Here is an 18656-nt window from a genome sequence, read left to right on the forward strand (position 1 = left end):
TACATGGAAAGGAGCCTTGGGCTCCACTGGGATTTACAACCAACACCAGAAGGGTGAAGTTTACACCAGAATTTTCAGGTTGTGTTGGCTCCTGTGGTCTCCTGGGCTGTGAGAGTCTCTGAGGCTGGGCCTGGTGAAGCTCAGGGATGTCCAGCTGGCTTCTAACAGAGCATTCCCAAACCCTTCTCTGGCAGGACAGGAAGGGCTGTTCCTGCTCGGTTCCAGAGCAGGAGAACAGAGCTGGGCTTGGCGCATTTCAGGACAGCTCTGCTGCTCTTGCACAGGGGCTCACAGGTCCTGGCAATGCCTTGAGCCCAGCTTGGACTGGGCTGCTCACTGGATACAGTATGTAGGGCTCTGCTGGAGACAATCTCTGGCTGTGCCAGCTCCAGTTGCTTCCCAGGATTTGCACATGGATGAAAAGGGTTGAAAACCTGGTTCCCATGCAGCAGAGCTGGAGCTGGCAGCAGGGAGGCATTCCCAGGGACACTGCACCCACAGCTGCTCCTGATGAAGGCAGTGCTGTGCCAGCAGCCAGGGGCCTGGGTTTGGGCAGTGCAGCTCTCAGAGCCACTTCTGAGCTGCTAAACTCTGCTCAATCCAGCCAGGAAACTTCCCCTCTGCCTTTCCCCACCAGGTGAGCACATCTGGGGCTTGAGCTAGGGGTGGTGGCCCTGTGTCACACTGACCTGTGCTACAGAGGAAAAGAGGTATCCACCCCAAAAAACAGGGTTTGAGGTTTGTAGTTTTTGGGTTTCTGGTTGTTTTTTGTTGTGATGTTTTTGGGGGTGGGTTTTGTTGTTTTGGTTTTTTTTTAAGGCCCTCAAGCACAGGCTGTAGTGTGTCCTGAAGTGCTGCTGGGAAGGAGAAGATGGGACAGCAAGCAGCAAGGACAGTTGGGCCTTTTGCAAGGACAAGGTTGGCCAGGAAGGGTCACTTACAGTCAGACTGCTTCCAATGGTGTGTTATTTATTCACTGAGACTGTGCGTACACTTGAAAAGCACTTGGGACCAAAACAAGTCCCAGCCACCTAATTTAATGGCAAAAATAACCACAGAAAATGTAAAGGCTTTACAAGAGATCAGTAAGATTCTGCCACACTCATATTTACAGAAACAGAGGCACAAAAAGTGGCAAAAATTGCTCAAACCCACCTTAGCTGTCCTTTGGAATAAAAACTTGACACCCAGTGGCCTCCTCTTATCTCCTTTTTTCAAAACATGGGAAAATATCCCAGCACCTATGTGGGATTCCTTGGCAAAATCAAAGGCAAAGCCTCAGGCAGAGTCCTGCTTTTTGAAGTTGAAAGAAAAATGTAGAGGGGAAAAAATATATTTTAAAGAGCTGCAATGGTCACCAATAATCTATTTATTCTTTCATGAATTCTCATAAAAGCAACAAATAGCCTCTGAGCATTTAAAGAACATCCTATCCTATCCTATCCTATCCTATCCTATCCTATCCTATCCTATCCTATCCTATCCTATCCTATCCTATCCTATCCTAATCTCATTTTAGCTCTTACCCAGCAGAGATAACTGAGTAGCCAAATATTTTAGGTCACCTTTCACTGCAGATCCACGGACTCTTGCTTGCTGCTCTCTAGAGAAGTATTTGTTTTCAGCCTTATCTGGACTTTCCCTGCAATTCCAATTGCTCAGGACTGTGTGGTTCCACTTCAGTGACACTTTTATGATTATGGTTATGGATATTGCCAGACAGGGAGATTAGGATTATCTTTCCCTGTAAATAGCATATAAAATATTGTAAGAGAGAGAGAGACGGTACTTCTCTGTGAGTAGAGACAATGGGCTGGACCTGTTGTCCCCACTGGATGTGACCTGTCCTGGTGAAGCTGCAAATGTGGCTTTGCTGGGATGGTCCTTCCTGGAGGGATCCAACTCAGCCATGGAAGGACCACGCAGCCCTTGACCCCTTATAGGCTTGGGGAAGAGAAAAGCAGCTTGCATCCCTTGGGAGGAAAGAAAATGTTCCCAAGAATAATCCAAGTCTGGAGGCTCTGAGCTGTGCCAGTCCAGCTGAATAAAATCCCTCTCTGTGGCCAGAGCTTGTTCCCCATGGTCAGGCCAGGTCCAGGCAGGAGGTGTGCATAGAAGGGGTTAAATTGCCCAAGATCTGCTCCTCACCTTTGAACTCAGGTCCAGCCAGAGGTTTTCCTGGCACAGATGTGTTCTCTGGAGGGCAGGGAAACAGCAGCCAGGCACAGAAGAGCAGCAATGCTGGCAAAACCCAGCCCTGACATCAGCAGCTCTCCAGCTCCACCAGAACTGTTTAATTTTGTCCAGGAGTGTGTGAGTTCCGGGCAGGGGAATGGGCCAAGGCCAGTGCTGCTGTAAGGGGCCATGGTTACCCTGCTGGCACCTGCAGGGACACGTGCCTGTGGGATGTGTGTGCCCTAAGCGCTCCCACTCTCACAAGTCCCTTCAGTGTGGCACTGAGGTGTCCTGCCATGGGCAGGCAATGATGGGTGAGGGACAGGAGCTGCTGCAGGGGAGGGCTGGCTGTGGGCACACAGGACAGGGCAAGGGCAAAGCCTCACCTCTTACACAGGGGGAGGGCAGGAGGCCAACCCTGCTCACACCAGCCTGTCCCACTCGTGTCATCGTGGTGACAACTGCTTACCCTCTCTCCAGGGAGAGTCACAGGGCTCCACAGGCAGAGCCCTTTGCAGGTGTCTGATGTTGAACTTCTGACAAGGACCTGCCCTGCAGTGGGGTTCACCCATGGGCCACGTGTCCCTGTGCTTCCAGGGAATGTTTGCTCCTGTGCCAGGGAGCCACCAGTGTCAGGGCAGTCACCCTGGGTACAGGTAGGGTGAACTGGGTTTCAGCTCCTCAAATGCATCTAAACCCCAAATCCTTTCCCAACAGCAGAAATACATGAATTTATCAGGTTTTGGGTAAATTTCTTCTATGTTATGGGAGCCAAATCTCTCAGCTCTCTTCCTCTGTCTGCCAGTCCCAAAGTGCTTTGCTGCTGGGGTGATGGCAGAGCCCCCCAGTTATCTCCACCAGACTGGGTGGGTGCTGCCCAGAGAGGGTCAGGAGCTGTCCCTGTGTCCCAGAGCTGTGTCTGTCTGGCAGGCAGCCAGTGCAGCACCCAAGGACTTGTCTGTGCTCTCACTCCTGTGCCCTTCACCTTTGCAGACAGAGGAACATCTGTGTGCTCTGCTTCCCGAGGACACCGGAGCCAGCAGCTGAATTCCTGCCCCAGCTGCAAGGAGAGGAGATTATTTTGGCTGGCTTATGATTGTGGCCTGGATGGAGCCCTCCTCCACTGCCCTGGGCAAGACAAAAGGTAATGCTGCTGGGTGGCACGGTGCCGCTGAGCCCTGGGCATGGTGAGGGCATGGAGAAGGCTTCCCCGTTGTCTTGGTTTGGAAAGACAGGAGTCTGCTAAGGAAGGCAGGAGCCTCTCGTGAAATGGAAAATGTAAACACTCTCCAACCTGAATTGCTATAAATTTTAAATTAAGGGGCTCTTAGGCAAAAAATATGGGAGCAGGAATAACAGTTCTTTAATAGGAAAGAAAATAAAAGATAAAATAAACAACACAGTACACTAGAACAACACTGCCAGAGTCAGAACCCAACCTGACACCCTGTGGGTCAGGGTGCTGGCAGCAGTCCCATTGGAATTGTGGCTGCAGCCCTCCTGCAGTGTCAGGGGTGGTTCTGCTGGAGCAGGGATCCTGTAGAGAAGGATGTGTTCTTCCTCTGAAGATCCAGTGGAAGAAGAGGCAGCTGCTGTTCCTCTGGGAAATCCAGTGCAGAAGCTGTGCTGGTGTCTCAGAACCTCTGGATTATATCTGGGTAGGAATGCTTGGCTCCTCCCTCTGGGCTCACATCTCCCAATGGGATGCTGTAGTTCTTATCAGCCATGCAGGGACATTCAATAGCTGTTATCAGCAATGTCCCCTCCTGAGGGAGGTGTGATTGTGGTCACTCAGAGAGAGAGATAAGGCAAACTGCTCACTTGACAAAAGATAATCTGCCATACAGATGGTGATAGAAAACATCTTGCCTTAAAATCTGGAACACCCCGTCTCCCAGAAGTGTTGGGCTCCAGAGCCTTCCTGGTGGGCTCCAGCTGGGCTCAGCCTGCCCAGCAAGGGCTGCAGGGAGCCTGGAACCCATGGGACACACGCAGAGGTGGCAGCTTTGCCCACCTTTGCGCACCTGGCCCTGAGCAACACCCAGCCTGGAGGGTCAATGACCATCACAGAGGGGGTAGGATGGACAAAACCGACCCAACATCACTTTGTCCATCACTAGCTGTCATCAGATTAGGTGTTTATGCATTTTAGCTGTTAAAATGTTCCTTACAGGATCCTCCTGCTTTCTCTTTAGATAGAAAGTGGGTTTTTAATTAAAGATGTCTTTTTCCATGGAAATTAAAATCAAGTAGATTTTGTTGATAACACCAAGATTTTCATTGAAGAAACAAAAGCAGAAGGCACTGACTAGAAAATGCAAGTTAACTCATGAAATTATTCTGAAATTTGACCATATCAATGCAAGTGGAGGCAAAGCTGGAGAAAAGAAGAACAAGGGATTTTCTTAGAGGATGTCAATGCTGATAGCTTGAGAATATTGGCTGAGCAAAAAATCAGCTTTTGACCTGAAAGAAGGTAATATTTCAAGCAAAATGCTGCTCCCCCTCCCTCATGACACATGGCACCAAGCACATCAAATGTTCCTGATGATCTCCCCCTGGTAGCTGCAGTCTGGGGTGAGGGACCCATCCCATGGTGACCAGCCCTTCTGCTTCCCACAGGGAATGCTGCCACAGCCTGACTTTTACCTCCTTGCACCCACCACTGAAATTGCTCCAGAAGCTGCTTTCCTGCTGCTGCAGCTGCACGCAGGGAGACTTTAATAGGAAACTACAATGGAAGCAAAAAGTGACTGCTTTATTTTTAATGAAGAGAGAGAAGACATCAGCCCTTCTCCCAGGTCTCCTTTTGCTCAGAGCTCAGTCTCTGGTCTCTCAAATCACCAGGCTGCCCATGTTTGATGTTTGCAGTTAGCAGTGCTGCAAAGCACCAGCCTGGCTGCCCTGGCTGCAGCCCTCCAGGGTCCCCAGGACACTGTAAAAAGCAGTTTCTTCAGGGTTTGCCCTGAACTAAATGCCAATTTTGACCTTCCTCCAAACCACTGGACAGAGGACGAATTTCCAGCTGACTTGTAAAAGATTATTCAGAACACCTGAACACAACTGAGCTGCCTGCTGGGCTGCAATTTGCTTCTACACACCACCTGCACCTCTTCCTCCCCACCCATAGTCAACCCTCCCACCTAAATTCTCACTCCTTGGGTACAGCTAGCAGATGTCTCTTCATCTCTTGCAGCTGGTCAGCTTTTCCTGCTCTATTTAAAGTGCTGCAGTGAAGCACCAGCAGTGGTATGATCACTCTGAGGAGTTGGGGGTGGTTGTGTTTAGGGGGCTAAATGAACTGCTGCAGGAAACAAAGCTCTTTCCCTTTGGGTTTTGGGAAGGAGCTTTGGGCTCCTGGCCTAGCAGGGCGGGCTGGTGCAGGGATGGGGAGTGTGGGGGATGAGAGGTCACTGTGCTCAGTGCTTGTGGACTGCTTCCCGTGCTTCAGGACTCAGCCTCTGGGAGATGAGCTCCCAGGTATATTTGATGACTTGTTTTCATAGAATTCTTTTTTTTTGCAAAGTGCTTCAAGCTTTAGCCACCTGCTGTTTTCTTTAAGTTCTGCATGCAGCTTTTCTCTAAAATATCAAGGATTGGTTGTCTCCAGCTTGCTCTGAGCCAGGGCTGCTTGGCTGGGTTTCTGCTCTGTTTTGCAGTGTCCCTGGGGTGTAGGGAACAGGATCTTCAGGAGAAAATTGGGCAAGCCAGTAGGTCTCCAGGGACTATGAAAGCTTCCTGAAATGCAGAAGTTCTTTAAAGTCTTTCCTAACCTCTTCCTGGACTTGCTGTAGTGTCTCAATGGGGATGAAAGTGGAGTTCAGTACTAGCTTGCAGCTATCTCTTAGATCTGTAGCAGGGGAAAACTTGTGCCTTTTTTTTTTTTCTCTCCCCAGTAAAAGCACGTGTTTGCAGGAATCCCCACCTCCCTCCCTGCTCCTCTCTGAGCTGAAACTGGGGCATCTCCCCCTTAAGCTGAGAGCAGCCCCTGTGCCGGGTGAAACCTGTGGGTGCAGGTTCCTCACCCCTGCCCCTCCAAACTCTGAGTTTCCTCCACAACATCACCTGCTGCCCCAGCCACAGCCCTGCCAGGCCTCTCCAGGCTGGCAGCCAGCCCTTCCCAGAGCAGGAGGGGACGAGGGACTCGCTCGGAGGGGTTTGCAATGTAGGTTAGGCAGGGGAGGCTGCCGAGAGCGGTGACATCGGGGAGGAGGCGGGAGCAGCCCGCAGATGACGAGGCTGTGAGGTTGTGTCTCCGTGCAAGGTACGCCTTGCATTAGTAATGTGTTTGTAGCAAATAACGCTGGGCTGGCATGGGAATGTGGGTCACCACTGCCAGAACTGTGCGAGGAACAGGGAGCTGCTCGTGCTGTGCTGGGAAGCAAACGTATGTTACTGAGGGATGTGTGGTGGGGGGAGATTTAGCTGCAGAAACTGCTCCAACTTGGAAGTAGCAGCTTTCTGTTGTGTGAGTGAGTGCTTGCTTCCTGCCTGGGGGGTGCCTGTGGCCGGGAGTTGGGCTGAAATGGTGTTTGAGGAGGGGGGAGTGGGGTGCAGGGGTCTGTATTCCTGCTGTGGAACAGTCCTGTGATTACTGGGGAACTCCTAGACTTGCTTGCCAATGCTCTCTGTGGCCCTGGCTGTGCCTGGAGCATCCATGCTGCACCAGCAGGCACGAGGAGGGATGCAGCCGGGCATGGATAACCAAGGATTCCAGCGTATCTTCGTGACCTATTTCTGGTTCTGTTGTTCAGTGTGTGCGCTCAGGAAATCTTTCTGCTTTAGGGGGGTAGGGTTTGTTAGTGATAAGGAAAAGCCTGCTTGGCTGCTTGTGAGATTTAAACCACAAACTAACCTGGTCTTGAAGGTGGACTTGGGCTGGGGAAGGTGGCTCTGAACCTGTATAGAAAGTGATGTGGGATGGGGATATACACATCCTACAAATGGGTATGGTACTTCAGTGCCAGAGACTTTAACCTCAGAGCAAGTCCCTTTAATGAAAAAGCTGTGCTGGACAAGGCTGTCCTGCATCCTGTGAATACATCTAGGGCACGTGGATGTGTTTCCATGGCTTGCCCATGTGCTCTCCAAGATGCCCAAGCTGCAATATCTCCATCTGTACCTGAGTCGTTATTTCCCCCAAGTCTGGGGCCAGAACAGAGGCTGCAAGGTGGCCCTGAGGCCAAACCCAAGCTTGTGGGGCTTCAGATTCAGAGGAAATGGGCTGTACCACCTGATGGAGCTGCAGGCAGCGAGCAGGAGTGAGGTGTTAGGTTGGGTTGTCCTGGCAAGAAGCTCCTGAGCAGGGGTGGGAGCCTTCACTCCTCTCCCTACTGCTGCCATGTGCAGCTTGGGGCTTGTCCACACACACATGTGTGCCCTGTGCCAGCCTCCTCCCAGGCCTGGATCCTCCAGGGAGTGTTGTCTGCTCACAGACTGCAGCAGTGGTGTCCCTCTGCCGTGGCCATGAATCTGCCTAGCCTGTCCAGCAGCCCGTGAGGCAGACACTGCCCTGAGGCAGGTGTTGGGTGACCTTCAGCAGCCCTGGGAGAGCCAGGCTCTCAGGGAAAGGACTATGCCCAGTGGGAGGAGATGGGGCTTGATCTGTCTGGGTGCTGCCTGCATGCTGTCCCTGCTGGTGGCTGCCAGCTGGGACAGGATCTTGGACTTGCTGCAGGGCAAAGTATGGACAAGGTCAGGGGCTCAGACCAGCTTGATGTTGTAAGTTCTCCCCCTGCGTGGTTTGTGGGCTTTGCTTTAAATTCCCTTTGCCTTTCTTATCCATTCAGAAACTCTAAACCTACAGCTTAGTTTTTTGGCTGCTCATCAGAGCTGCCCCCAAATCCCAGATCTGCTGGTGGGGCCAGCTCAGGGGCTCTCAGGAGTTCCAGGACCCCCTGCCTGGCAGATCCAAAATCCATGCAGGAAGGGCTCTGTTATGGGCTTGTTTGCCTCAAAACTCATTGTCCTACAAAATCCTTGCCCAGGGAGACTGGCTGTGGCAATTGGTGCTCTCCATTCCTTGGTCTGTAGAAGAGCTATTCCAGGATGACAGCTTGCTTGTGTCTATAAAAGCCCCTTCTTTTTAGATGGGAAAGGAAAGACATATTTCTGTGAATGTTTTGATTCTTGCTTTCCCTTCAGTGGCAGAACTGAGGAGTAAAACTGAGTCTTGAAATACTTTTGCTATCTACTCCTAAGCAAAACAAGGAACTCCTCTGTATGGGCTGCACTCCTTGGGCTTCCCTCTGGCTCAGCCTGTGCAGCAGGCTCAGGGCTTCCTCTCTGTGAAGGGAGAGGTGATGATGATGATGAGGGGTGGCAACTGACTGCAAAGCTGAGCAGCAGGGATGCTCGATGATGGGAATCCCAGCTTCTGGCACTGGCTATGTGTCCTTGGGCAAGCCACTGCTGTGATGTGTGTGTGCTGGCTTACCTTCTCCAGGGCCTGAAAGGTTTCATTCACGTCCCTAATTACTCACAGAGTCCTGAATGGAAGGGACAGTGGATGTGCCAAGTGTGTGACGTATCCCAGTACAACCTCATCCTTGTAAGCACTCTCCTTGTCCCTCCTGGGGACACAGGGGTGGCTCAGAAAGGCTTGACAGTGGTGCTTCAGCCTGAGTCCCCTTGGCCACCAGAGAGGGTGTCTGTTTTGTGGCACTCATGCCTGTCCTGTGAGCTATTGAGGGCTCCTGGTGAGGCTGGGAGGGAAGATGTCCTGGTTCCTATAATTTCCTGGTTATTTTGGTATGTGAGTGGAAGGGGGAGGAGGGCGGCTGTGGAGAGAAGAGCAAGGTCAGTGAAGAACAAATGTGCCTCTGTGCACTTGTGATCACGCTGCCAGCTAATCGGCTTCGGTGCTCCAACTTTGCTCACAGAACTCATCAAGCACGGCCGGGAGAGGATAGAACAAACCATCAAGGCCTCTGGCTCCAGGCTCTGCTCATAGTGAGTATGAACCCCTCCCAGTGGGATGGGAGCCCTTTAACAGCTCAGCTGATAAGCCCTGTGCTGGCTGGCTGGTGGATGGAGCTGGCTGGCACCGGGCAGATGTGGGCAGTCCCTGACACAGCTGCCAGCATCCGCTGCTGCCCAGCAGCTCCTGCCATGCCCAGCCTGCCTGTGCAGGAGGGGTTTCTTTGGGATGGCTGGGGGTCTGTGCCTGGTGGTGTGCGGAGGCAGAGAGTGGGAGCACCCACAGGTGAGACGTGGGGTCTTTGGGCCCCCTTTTTGGGAGGGGTGGGGCAGAGGGTGGCTGTGGGGGTGAGAGCCTTCAGAGCAGATGTTGTATGGTGGGGCTGGGGGGTGCGGGGCTAAGCTCTCTGGGGCAGGGGAGAAGGGAGCAGAGCTGTTTTGTTCATGTTCTCTTCTTAATTCTGGCTTTTGCAAAGAGCATAGAGGAACCCCTAAAACCAAAGGGAGGAATCCCTGAGGCAAGGCTCACCCATCCCCAGTGATGCTCAGGCAGGATGGATCTGAACTAACAAGTGTTCAAGTCTGGCTTCTCCAGCCCCAGCAAAAGCTGCACCGGGCAGACAAGAGCTCTTTAATGCCTCTGCTCACCAAGCCTGCCCTGGCTGCCACGGCAGCTCCTCTTCCCTGCAATGTCAACATCCCCGAGCTGCCCTGGTCTGACCTGGCCTGGGGACGGACCTCTGGGGCTGCCAGCCCCATGGACCGTGGTGGCTGGCCCTAGCTGGACTCTCCTGGCTGCCCTGTGGGGATACTCACTGGGCTGCAGCATCCCTGTGCAGTGAGGAGGGGGCTGCATCTGCCTGGAGAGGGGTCTGGCCACGGCCAGAAGAGCTGTGACTTCACCTGGCCTGGTGCTGTGTTGCTGCTGGGGCTGTGCTGGCCCTCCTGTGCTTGTGCAGCTTCTGTTATTGCAAGTCAGGGGCCAATATTAGATAAGCTTGTTCACCCAGGAGCCCTGCTTGCTTAATCTCCTTCAGCACACACCATTCCCTGTCTCCCCCAGAGTGTGGGTATCCCATCCTTTGGGGGTAGCAGTGCTGGGGAGCTCAGCTGAGCCCTCCTATGATGGAAGGGGTGCAGACGCTGGGGTTTGTACCACTCCCCAGCAAGTTAATGGTGTGAAGCTCTTTCTCTCTCAGATCTTGTACTCAACACTGACTTCCTCTTCTTTCCCCAAGTGCTGAGCGAGTTGTTTTTTTAATGGATCGTTCCCGGAGCCCAGACAAAAACACCCAGGTAAGATCATGGCTCTGAACAAGCAAATCCTCACCTTTGGGACAAAAGGGGCTGGTGCCTTTAGATGAAGAACAAGGAGAGAGCCTGTGTTAGCCTGCTGGGAGTCTTGCTGCTGCCCTGTCCTGTGGATGCTGCTGGGTGGGGAAAAACAGCAGGGAGGCCCTTTTGGACAAGGCATGATGTTCCCAGAGTCTGGGGACAGTGAGGTTCCTAGGGAACAGGAAGAGGAGGAAGAGCACATGTGTGTGTGTATCTCTTTGTCAGAGGCTGTAGCTCTGTGGTGCTGTGTGTGCATAAGGCCATCTAAAGTGACCTACAATGTTTGCTGAAGTATCTACTGGATGTTTATCAATGGCTCTGTGTGAGGGTTGCTGTGTTGAGGAAGGGAAAACCCAACCTGCAGCATAGTCCTTGTGGCTAAAATTCTTGTTATCTTCTCTAGCCTTCAACACCAACTGACAACATCAACCTCGGACCTTCTGCTAACCCCAAGTAAGCTCCCTGCAAAGCCAGGTAGGGTGTGGAGTGTGAAGAGATTTGGTAGGGGGATGCAGATGATCCCTCTGTGTCACAGGGTGGTGTCTGCAGGAGTCTGGACATTTACATTTCTCAGCCTTTAACACCACATGTGCCACCAATGCACCAGCTTCCAAGACTAAACTGTAGCTGGTACTTATTATAATCATCCTCTCCTGGCCATGTCTGTAGCCCCTTGCCCCTTTTCTTTTGAGAGGTAGTAAGGGATGCTCTTCCTTGTCACTGCTGGCTTCCAGACTATCTTTCTCTAGAAACAGGCACAAACTGTATCCCCTGTAAGGGCATCACTTAGTCCTTACAGGTGCTGTCACTGCTGCTGCCTTCAGCCCCTGGTTGCTGAGGGGTTGCTCGTGCTCTGCAGGGTGCACTGACCCACACAGTGTGAATCCTGAGCTGCCTGGGAGCGAGGGTCACCCACCAGCACCCTTTAATCCCTTTCACAAACACTCATTTTTCCAAGCAGGAACTCTGCTTTGATGGTGGTGTTACTGTTGTGCGTTTCTCTCCCAGAAACATTAACTTGTTTCATTCTTGCCCAACAGTGCCAAGCCAACAGACTTTGACTTCCTGAAGGTTATTGGCAAAGGAAGCTTTGGAAAAGTAAGTGGGCTTGTGCAGGTGGGCTGTAGCTGTTTGGGGACAGCTTGGAAGGAAAATGTGTTGCTGAAGGAGTTTCTGGCTGTGTCCTTTGCTTGCACCTCTCCTGAGGTGTTTGGCCTGAGTGGGACTGAGATTAAACAAAATCTGAGACACTGTTACAAATAGTCCATTCTGACTTTAAGGTCCTTCAACCTCTCTAAGGACTGAAGAGTGAGGTGTTTTATGCTCAGGGTGGTGATGGTGAAGAACAGTGCTTGATTCAAAATAAGTTTCAAACTTGTTCAGGAAAAGATTACCAAAGAAACCTTGGAGACAGCCCGGATTCTTTAAATGGGACTGGCCCTAAATGCTTCAAAACTATTTTCTGTTGTGTGTCTAGGGGATAGATGTGGAGATATTGAGTGCTTATCTTCTGGCAATGAAAAAGTGCTGGGAATTGAGAGGGCTGGAGCTTGGTCTTTAAAACCCTGTAGCTGGCCCTCTGAAGTAGTTTTCTGTGTATAATTACTCACAAAAGTGTTGAGCTAATGAGGACACACTGACCAAGGTGAGACAGCTGTGAGCAGGACCTTCTGTTGCAGGTTCTCCTGGCCAAACGCAAGTGTGATGGGACCTTTTATGCAGTGAAAGTCTTGCATAAGAAAACCATCCTCAAGAAAAAGGAGGTATGTCTGCTCTCCTGGGCTGTTCTGGAAATTGTGGTTGGTGTATGGGCTCTCTGGGTAATGCAATTGGGGTATCTGGCAGGCAGTTCACAAGTTAAAAATCCATAAACATGGATCTGGCTGTGCCATGAGAACAAAAGAACAGATTAATTAGGTCAGATAGGAGGGAGTGGTTCTCTCTTTGGGGCTGGAAATGACCCTTGTGGGCTCCCAGCTACCACCTGCTCTGAAAGCATCAGTGAGCCCTTAGGGCAGGCTGGGCTGGATCCTTGCCTGAATCCTTAATGCTTTGTCTGCTTTTTGATAGCAAAACCACATCATGGCAGAACGCAACGTGCTCCTGAAAAACGTCAAGCACCCCTTCCTTGTGGGACTCCACTACTCCTTCCAGACCTCAGAGAAGCTTTACTTTGTGCTTGACTATGTAAATGGAGGAGAGGTGAGTGCGCTTCCAGGCTTTGTTTTAATCCTTTTTGGTCCTTCACAAACATGCTGCTTTATTTAAAATTATTTCTTGTCAGAAGATAATGATGTTAAGGGATAATGTTGTTTTGACTGCTGGCGAGGAGCAGCCAGGAATACCTGGCAGGATACCTCACCTGTAAATTGAGTCAAGATCTTGCTGGCTATGACCTGAGTCAGTTGATTCCCAAAGTAAAGATTTTGAGAAAAGTGGCATTTGGGGCATTTTAAAATTCTATGGAGAATAAGGGAAATACTGGCATTGGTGAGGTTCAGGGAAATCTCCTTGTGGGCCAGCTCTGGATCCATGTCTGGTGCTTAGGAGTGATGCCATTGCAACTTCCTAGACTTTTTCTCTCATGTAGAAGCTTACTTTTCTCAGTTGTCTTTCTGTGCTATCTGAAACTGGCTGGGAGATATTGTTAAGGCGGCTATCTTGCTCAAAATCAAGTTCATGTTGGGGATATTTGCATGTTCAGCTCTCTGCATGTATCACTTCTCATGGCCATACTACCACCGTAATCAGCCTGTGGGTTGTAGTAAGATAAGAGCTTAACCAGGTCAGCAGATGATGGAGGGCTTGAGTATTAATTATTAATTTTTGTGAATGATGAGGAGGAGAAATGAAACAATTTTTATAAAAGGTGTTTGGATTGCTTAAATTCACTTGGCTTGGGCTCATTTCAGGCTGTCAGTGTGCTACCTGCTGCAAATCACTTTCCACTTATGTAGCTGGCTTTCATCCTTGCTCCAGATTAGCCTTCATTTATTTAGAGACATGATCAACCCTCTCACCTTCCCATAGCTCTTCTTCCACTTGCAAAGGGAGCGCTGTTTCCGTGAGCCCCGGGCCCGGTTCTACGCTGCAGAAGTGGCCAGTGCCATTGGGTACCTGCATTCCCTAAACATCATCTACAGGTAAGGCAGGGGCTCCAAGCCTGCCCTGGCAGGGGGTGCAGTGTTGGCAGGGAAAGGGATTCACTGGGGAAGTGAAATGCAGGACTGGAGTAGCTGAAGGATGTCCTAGCCCAGACAAGATTGTGCTGCTGATACTTTCCTCTGTACGAGGGTCTGCACAATAGGACGCGATGGGCAATAAACCATTCTTTCCCCTTCCTAGTATCAGTCTGAGACTATTAAGTTTAAAGACATAAAATAAACCTGGCTCAATAAGTAAGAAATCATCTCTCAGTAACAATTTATGCATGGAAATGCAGGCTAACACCTCATCCTGAGTGAAAGCAGAAACATAATTTTTTTTATGTTTCCATGTATGTATACCAATGGGAGTCTGCAATTTGGGAAGGTCTTGGTGATCTGGATTGGGAGGCTTTGTTAGCTCCTGTTCTTGCTGATGCTGTTTCAGATCCATGTTTTCTAAATATCTGGCCAAATCTGCTCAAACAGCACTTTGTCTTGCAGGGACTTAAAGCCTGAGAACATCCTCCTGGATTGCCAGGTACATTCACAACTTGGGCTGTCTTCCTGCTGGCTTTAAAAACATCAGGACCACAAGCAGAGGGCTGTGGCTCTGCAAGCTGGACTATAGTTGATGGCATGGCATGGCTTTTGTCTGTCTGCCCCACTGCACTTCTGTGCAGATCCCAGAGGGATGAGAGGGCTTGGCCTCTGAAGAACTGCATAGTTTCGGGGCTCATTCCCAGAAGTGGGGACCTGACCTGTGGGGGGATCAGGGTGGTGAAGAGCAGGTCACTGCTGCAGCTCTGGTGGTGACTGTTACATAAATTGGCTCTGGGATAAAGCAGCAGAAAATCACAGCAGTGCTGGAGCTCCTCATGGCTATCTAGCTGTAGACAAATAAAAAATAAGAAATTGAGACTGTGTTTTTTCTACAGTCTCCAGTACCTGTACTATAGGATGAACATAATGGGAGGGAGGGGAGGCAGATGAGCAGTGGGGAGCCAAAGCCCACATGAGATGTAATGCATAGGCAAATACGTGGAAATCCTGTCCCCTCTCCATAAAGAGTGGGACAAGCTAAAATTTCCCTTTTCTTTAGGGACACATAGTATTGACAGACTTTGGACTCTGCAAAGAAGGAATGGAGCAAGAGGAGACAACTTCTACCTTTTGTGGCACTCCTGAGGTACTCTATGTGCTGGGGCTTTGCTGAGACCTGGGGGCTGGAAACCTTCAGGCACTTGGTGCTCTGGGTCTTGGGCTTATGTGACACCTCAAAAAAATATGGGCTCTGAGGTTGTCAGCCTGAAGCTGGAGTTCAGATAAGGCCTTCCCTATCCAGCAGGGACAGCTACCTGTAACAACACAGCAGTTTTGGAGTATGGATGAGCCATTGGGGCAGGGGTTCCTGCACTTGGAAATGGCCAGGGCTGTGAAATTAGCTGGGGAGTGGAGACAACCTTGTCCCTGGGAGCAGGAGGTTTACCTGCTCTGAGACCCCAGTGGTACAGAACAAGGAGCCTGCTGGTACTGCCATGCACAGGACCTTGCTGTGCTCTCCTCCGTGTCCTTGGTGCATGCAGGAGCTGCAGAATGCCCTGTGCAGAGGAGGGGAGCAGCCCCCCCCCGGAATGCAAGCACTGCTTAGATGGGAGGAAATGCCTTTCCTCCAATGCACTCCAACTGAGTTTTGTGAAAACCTGTTTCCAGTCTGGCTTCTTGGAGGCTTTTTTGCCTGCTTCTTACTGAGCCTGGGGATTTTGGCAGCCCTTTAGCCTAGGTGATGTACTTGTCCTGCTGCTTTCCCCAGGCAGCTTGACAAAGGGTCTGTAAACATGACACCTTTCAGCGTTCAAGCTCAGCAGAAGTGAGCAGGAATTTCCCTCCTTTTTTCAATGAGGTTTCACTTATGCAACAGCACAGCATGAGCCAAGCAGGAATGTTTGAGCTTTGTTTTCTAGTTGTGGTGTGTGTTGGTGTTTTCCTGTTCTAGATGGAGCCTGATACTACACAGAGGTAATTCTGTGAGAAACTCTTGTGCAGACTGCTCAAATTCTTGCCTGTTGCTCCTCTATGATGGCTCTCGGTAATTTTGCTGCTTTGGACAGACTTACTGGGGCTGAAAACTGCAGCTTTTTCAAAAATACAGGAGTTTTTTTAGAGGTGTGATGTCTCTAGTGGGACAGGATTGCTGGCTGAATTGTGGCAGGTACCAAATTCTTGTAGAAGTCCTTTCAAGGAAGAGAACCTCCTGTAGCCTGCAAGGACACTTTGAGGACTTTGGTAGGTGTCTCTCAGCCCCATTGCTCCAAAGCAAGTGGAGGGTTTATTAGATAATACTAGGAACAGCATCTGTGTTATTCTTAATTCATTTGCTCAACTTGAGCTGCAGCCAGGTTTGGGACTAAGAAGGGCAAAGCCCTTTCTTTATAGTTTGACTTCAATATTTCCTTCTGACTTCCCAGTATCTGGCTCCTGAGGTGCTAAAGAAGCAGCCCTATGACAGGACAGTAGACTGGTGGTGCCTAGGAGCTGTCCTCTATGAAATGCTCTTTGGACTGGTGAGTTTGGAAATGGGCTGGTTCACTTTACATAGTTGAAATTTGATTTGCAAAAGCTGTGGTGTGAGGTTGGTCTGGTGTTCACAAGGTACTTGATAGACAACTAAATCCTGAATTAATGATCTGGTCCAATCCTACCACTGCCCTTTTGAGCAGAGGTGTGGCAGGTGTCCCTCATCTTCTCACTGCAGGATTTTGACCTGCAATGTGTGGCTCCTTCTGGTGGCTCATGTTTTACCTGGCTGCTTCTCCTCTCTTTCAAATTAGCCTCCTTTTTACAGCCGGGATGTGTCTCAGATGTATGACAACATTCTGCACAAGCCACTACAGATCCAAGGAACCAAGACTGTGGCAGCTTGTGACATCCTTCAGGGACTTCTCCACAAGGACCAGAAGAGGAGGCTGGGTGCCAAAACAGACTTTGTAGGTGGCCTTCACTATGAGCAGGAGGGAGGGAGGATGGATGGAGAAATTTCTATTCTGAGCATTTCTTTCATAACAGCACTGCCTTGGAAAAACCCTCCCACACAGTCTGTCCCTTCAGCCTCCTACAAGGAGCACATGGGGTTGACTTGGATTTCCAAAGGGAAAGGGGTGGTGGCCAGCTAAGGACACTAGTGTGTGATGGGTCTTTGGGGGATTCCTGGACCAGGACCTTCATGTATTAAGGATTTGTGGATATGAATATGTGGTAACTTCAACTCAACCTCTTAAAGCTGTGAGTCCAGGTGCTGGAAAATGAGCGTTGGCAGAAAATTGACTCTTCCTTCCTGCTTTCTGTACAGCTTGAGATAAAGAGCCACGTATTCTTCAGCCCAATAAACTGGGATGATTTATATCACAAGAGGATTACTCCTCCATTCAACCCCAATGTGGTAAGTGGGTAATTCTGTCTGTTTTACAGAAGGAATCCTCTCCAAATATCTCACGCTGATGCTGAGGGTTCTGAGGTGTGGGTTGGGACCTGCAGATGCAGTGGTGATGGCTCTTTTGGAAGAGCAGCTGTGTTGGGTTGCTCTGAACACAAGGGTCTGGTTTGGCTCTGCTCCCTCAATGATTGTGTGTGTCTGCTCCTTGGCTTAGGCTGGCCCAGCTGATCTGCGACACTTTGATCCTGAGTTCACCCAGGAAGCCATCTCTGCCTCCATCACCCGCACGCCTGACCTGGCAGCCAGCAGCTCCAGTGCCTCAGATGCATTTTTAGGATTTTCATACGCACCAACCGAAGAGGACATTTAAGTTTTACAAAGGCTTTGTCAAGCCATATTTTAAATGAATGGGTTTTATGGGTTTTTGTGGGTTTTTTGTTTTTGGTTTTTTTTTTTCCCTTTTGAGAGGATTGGTACTGTCCTTTGCTCATGGTTTAATGAAATTGGCACTAACACACTAACTGGCTGGGATGGAACAGAGCTCTTCATTTTTGCTGTTTGGTGGATTTTCTCCCTAAATGAATGTTTCCCTCTCAGGGAAAGTGGGAAACTGACTATGATTTTCCTTGAGTGTCTTGTGCTATTTGGCAGAATTGTATTCACTCTGTGGTTATATTTATGGTTGAGGTATGTGCCATCATTCACATCAACAGCCATGTCCCTGTAACTGGACACATTTATTTTGCTTATTTTTGTGGAGCTATGCTCAGCTATGCCCAATGTCCTTCTCAAAGCCCTCAACAGAAAAGGAAACTCTTCACATCACCATGAACAGTGGCTTCCTTCCTTTACATGAACTCTGTCACTCGAGCTGCTCATCCTGGGCTGAGTGAAAAACTGTTCATCAGTTATTGCTCCAAAGGCAGCTGCAGATCTGTAAGTCCTGAACTGCACTGTGGCCTTTCATGCCAGTCTCATCCTCCTCAAAGTGAGTGGATTATCTTTCTGGCCCAGGATTGGGATGCTACTGAAGCAACAACGAGGGGTGTGATGGAGGAGCTAATGCGTAGGAGGAAAATCCCAGATCAAGGAGGGGTGGAGAAAGAGACTGAGTTGCTTGGAAAAATAAAAATAATTTTTCAGCTGAATTCTGGTTGGGGGTGAGGGTGCTTTCACAGCATGTGCTTGACTTGCCCCAGGCACACCAACACTACTGTGATGAGCACAGAGCAGTGAACAATGAGTGGTGGCCAGGCTCCAGCACTCACCTGAAAATGCCCATCACTCATGGAACAGTTATTTATTCTGCCTTAATTTAAAAGCTGGTGTATTCATTGAATGTCACTTCCCACTTTTTTTTTTTTTAAGCTGTTCTGTGCTGTTGCTGTGGGGAGGAGGGGGGCTCAGAGCAACACGGGGATAAACAGGGGGCTTTCTAAAATCTGTGTGATGCTCATGCTGTGGGGAACTTTTGTGCTTGGTACCACTGTGTGTTTTGGTTTTTTTTTATCAGGCTCTATCTTGTATATGCTGAAGTCATTGGAAATATGACATGGTTTATATTAAAGTTGCAAACACTCATGTGCTTCTCTGGGTGTCCTGGATAAGAGGGAAAGGAGGCTGTTTGCCTTGTGCTGGGTCTGAGAGCACAG

General features: G+C 49.9%; 1 protein-coding gene across 2 annotated transcripts; it reads left to right on the plus strand.

Moving 5' to 3' along the window:
* Positions 1-3267: 3267 nt before the first annotated feature.
* SGK2 (serum/glucocorticoid regulated kinase 2) lies at positions 3268-17374 on the plus strand. 2 transcript variants are annotated; one of them, XM_030963263.1, is made up of 14 exons: positions 3268-3319; positions 9057-9126; positions 10332-10389; positions 10832-10881; positions 11469-11526; positions 12108-12191; positions 12499-12630; positions 13459-13571; positions 14076-14112; positions 14674-14760; positions 16040-16135; positions 16403-16558; positions 16921-17010; positions 17219-17374. In XM_030963263.1, exons 1-14 carry the CDS (start codon positions 3268-3270, stop codon positions 17372-17374), a joined length of 1239 nt encoding a protein of 412 aa, XP_030819123.1. The 2 variants fall into 2 exon arrangements, with proteins under 2 accessions (XP_030819123.1, XP_030819122.1); XM_030963262.1 differs by lacking the exon at positions 3268-3319 and adding an exon at positions 5472-5655.
* Positions 17375-18656: the final 1282 nt, after the last annotated feature.

Source organism: Camarhynchus parvulus, chromosome 20 (genome assembly GCF_901933205.1).
Source record: "Camarhynchus parvulus chromosome 20, STF_HiC, whole genome shotgun sequence".
NCBI lineage: Eukaryota > Metazoa > Chordata > Aves > Passeriformes > Thraupidae > Camarhynchus > Camarhynchus parvulus.

Bases quoted from the DNA above. Each gene is read 5' to 3' on its own strand.
- SGK2 (XM_030963262.1), top strand. From the start codon at position 5,472: ATGAACTGCTGCAGGAAACAAAGCTCTTTCCCTTTGGGTTTTGGGAAG. The intron at 10,390-10,831 runs GTAAGATCATGG...TATCTTCTCTAG, and splicing joins GCCCAGACAAAAACACCCAG to CCTTCAACACCAACTGACAA. The intron at 16,559-16,920 runs GTAGGTGGCCTT...CTTTCTGTACAG, and splicing joins TGGGTGCCAAAACAGACTTT to CTTGAGATAAAGAGCCACGT.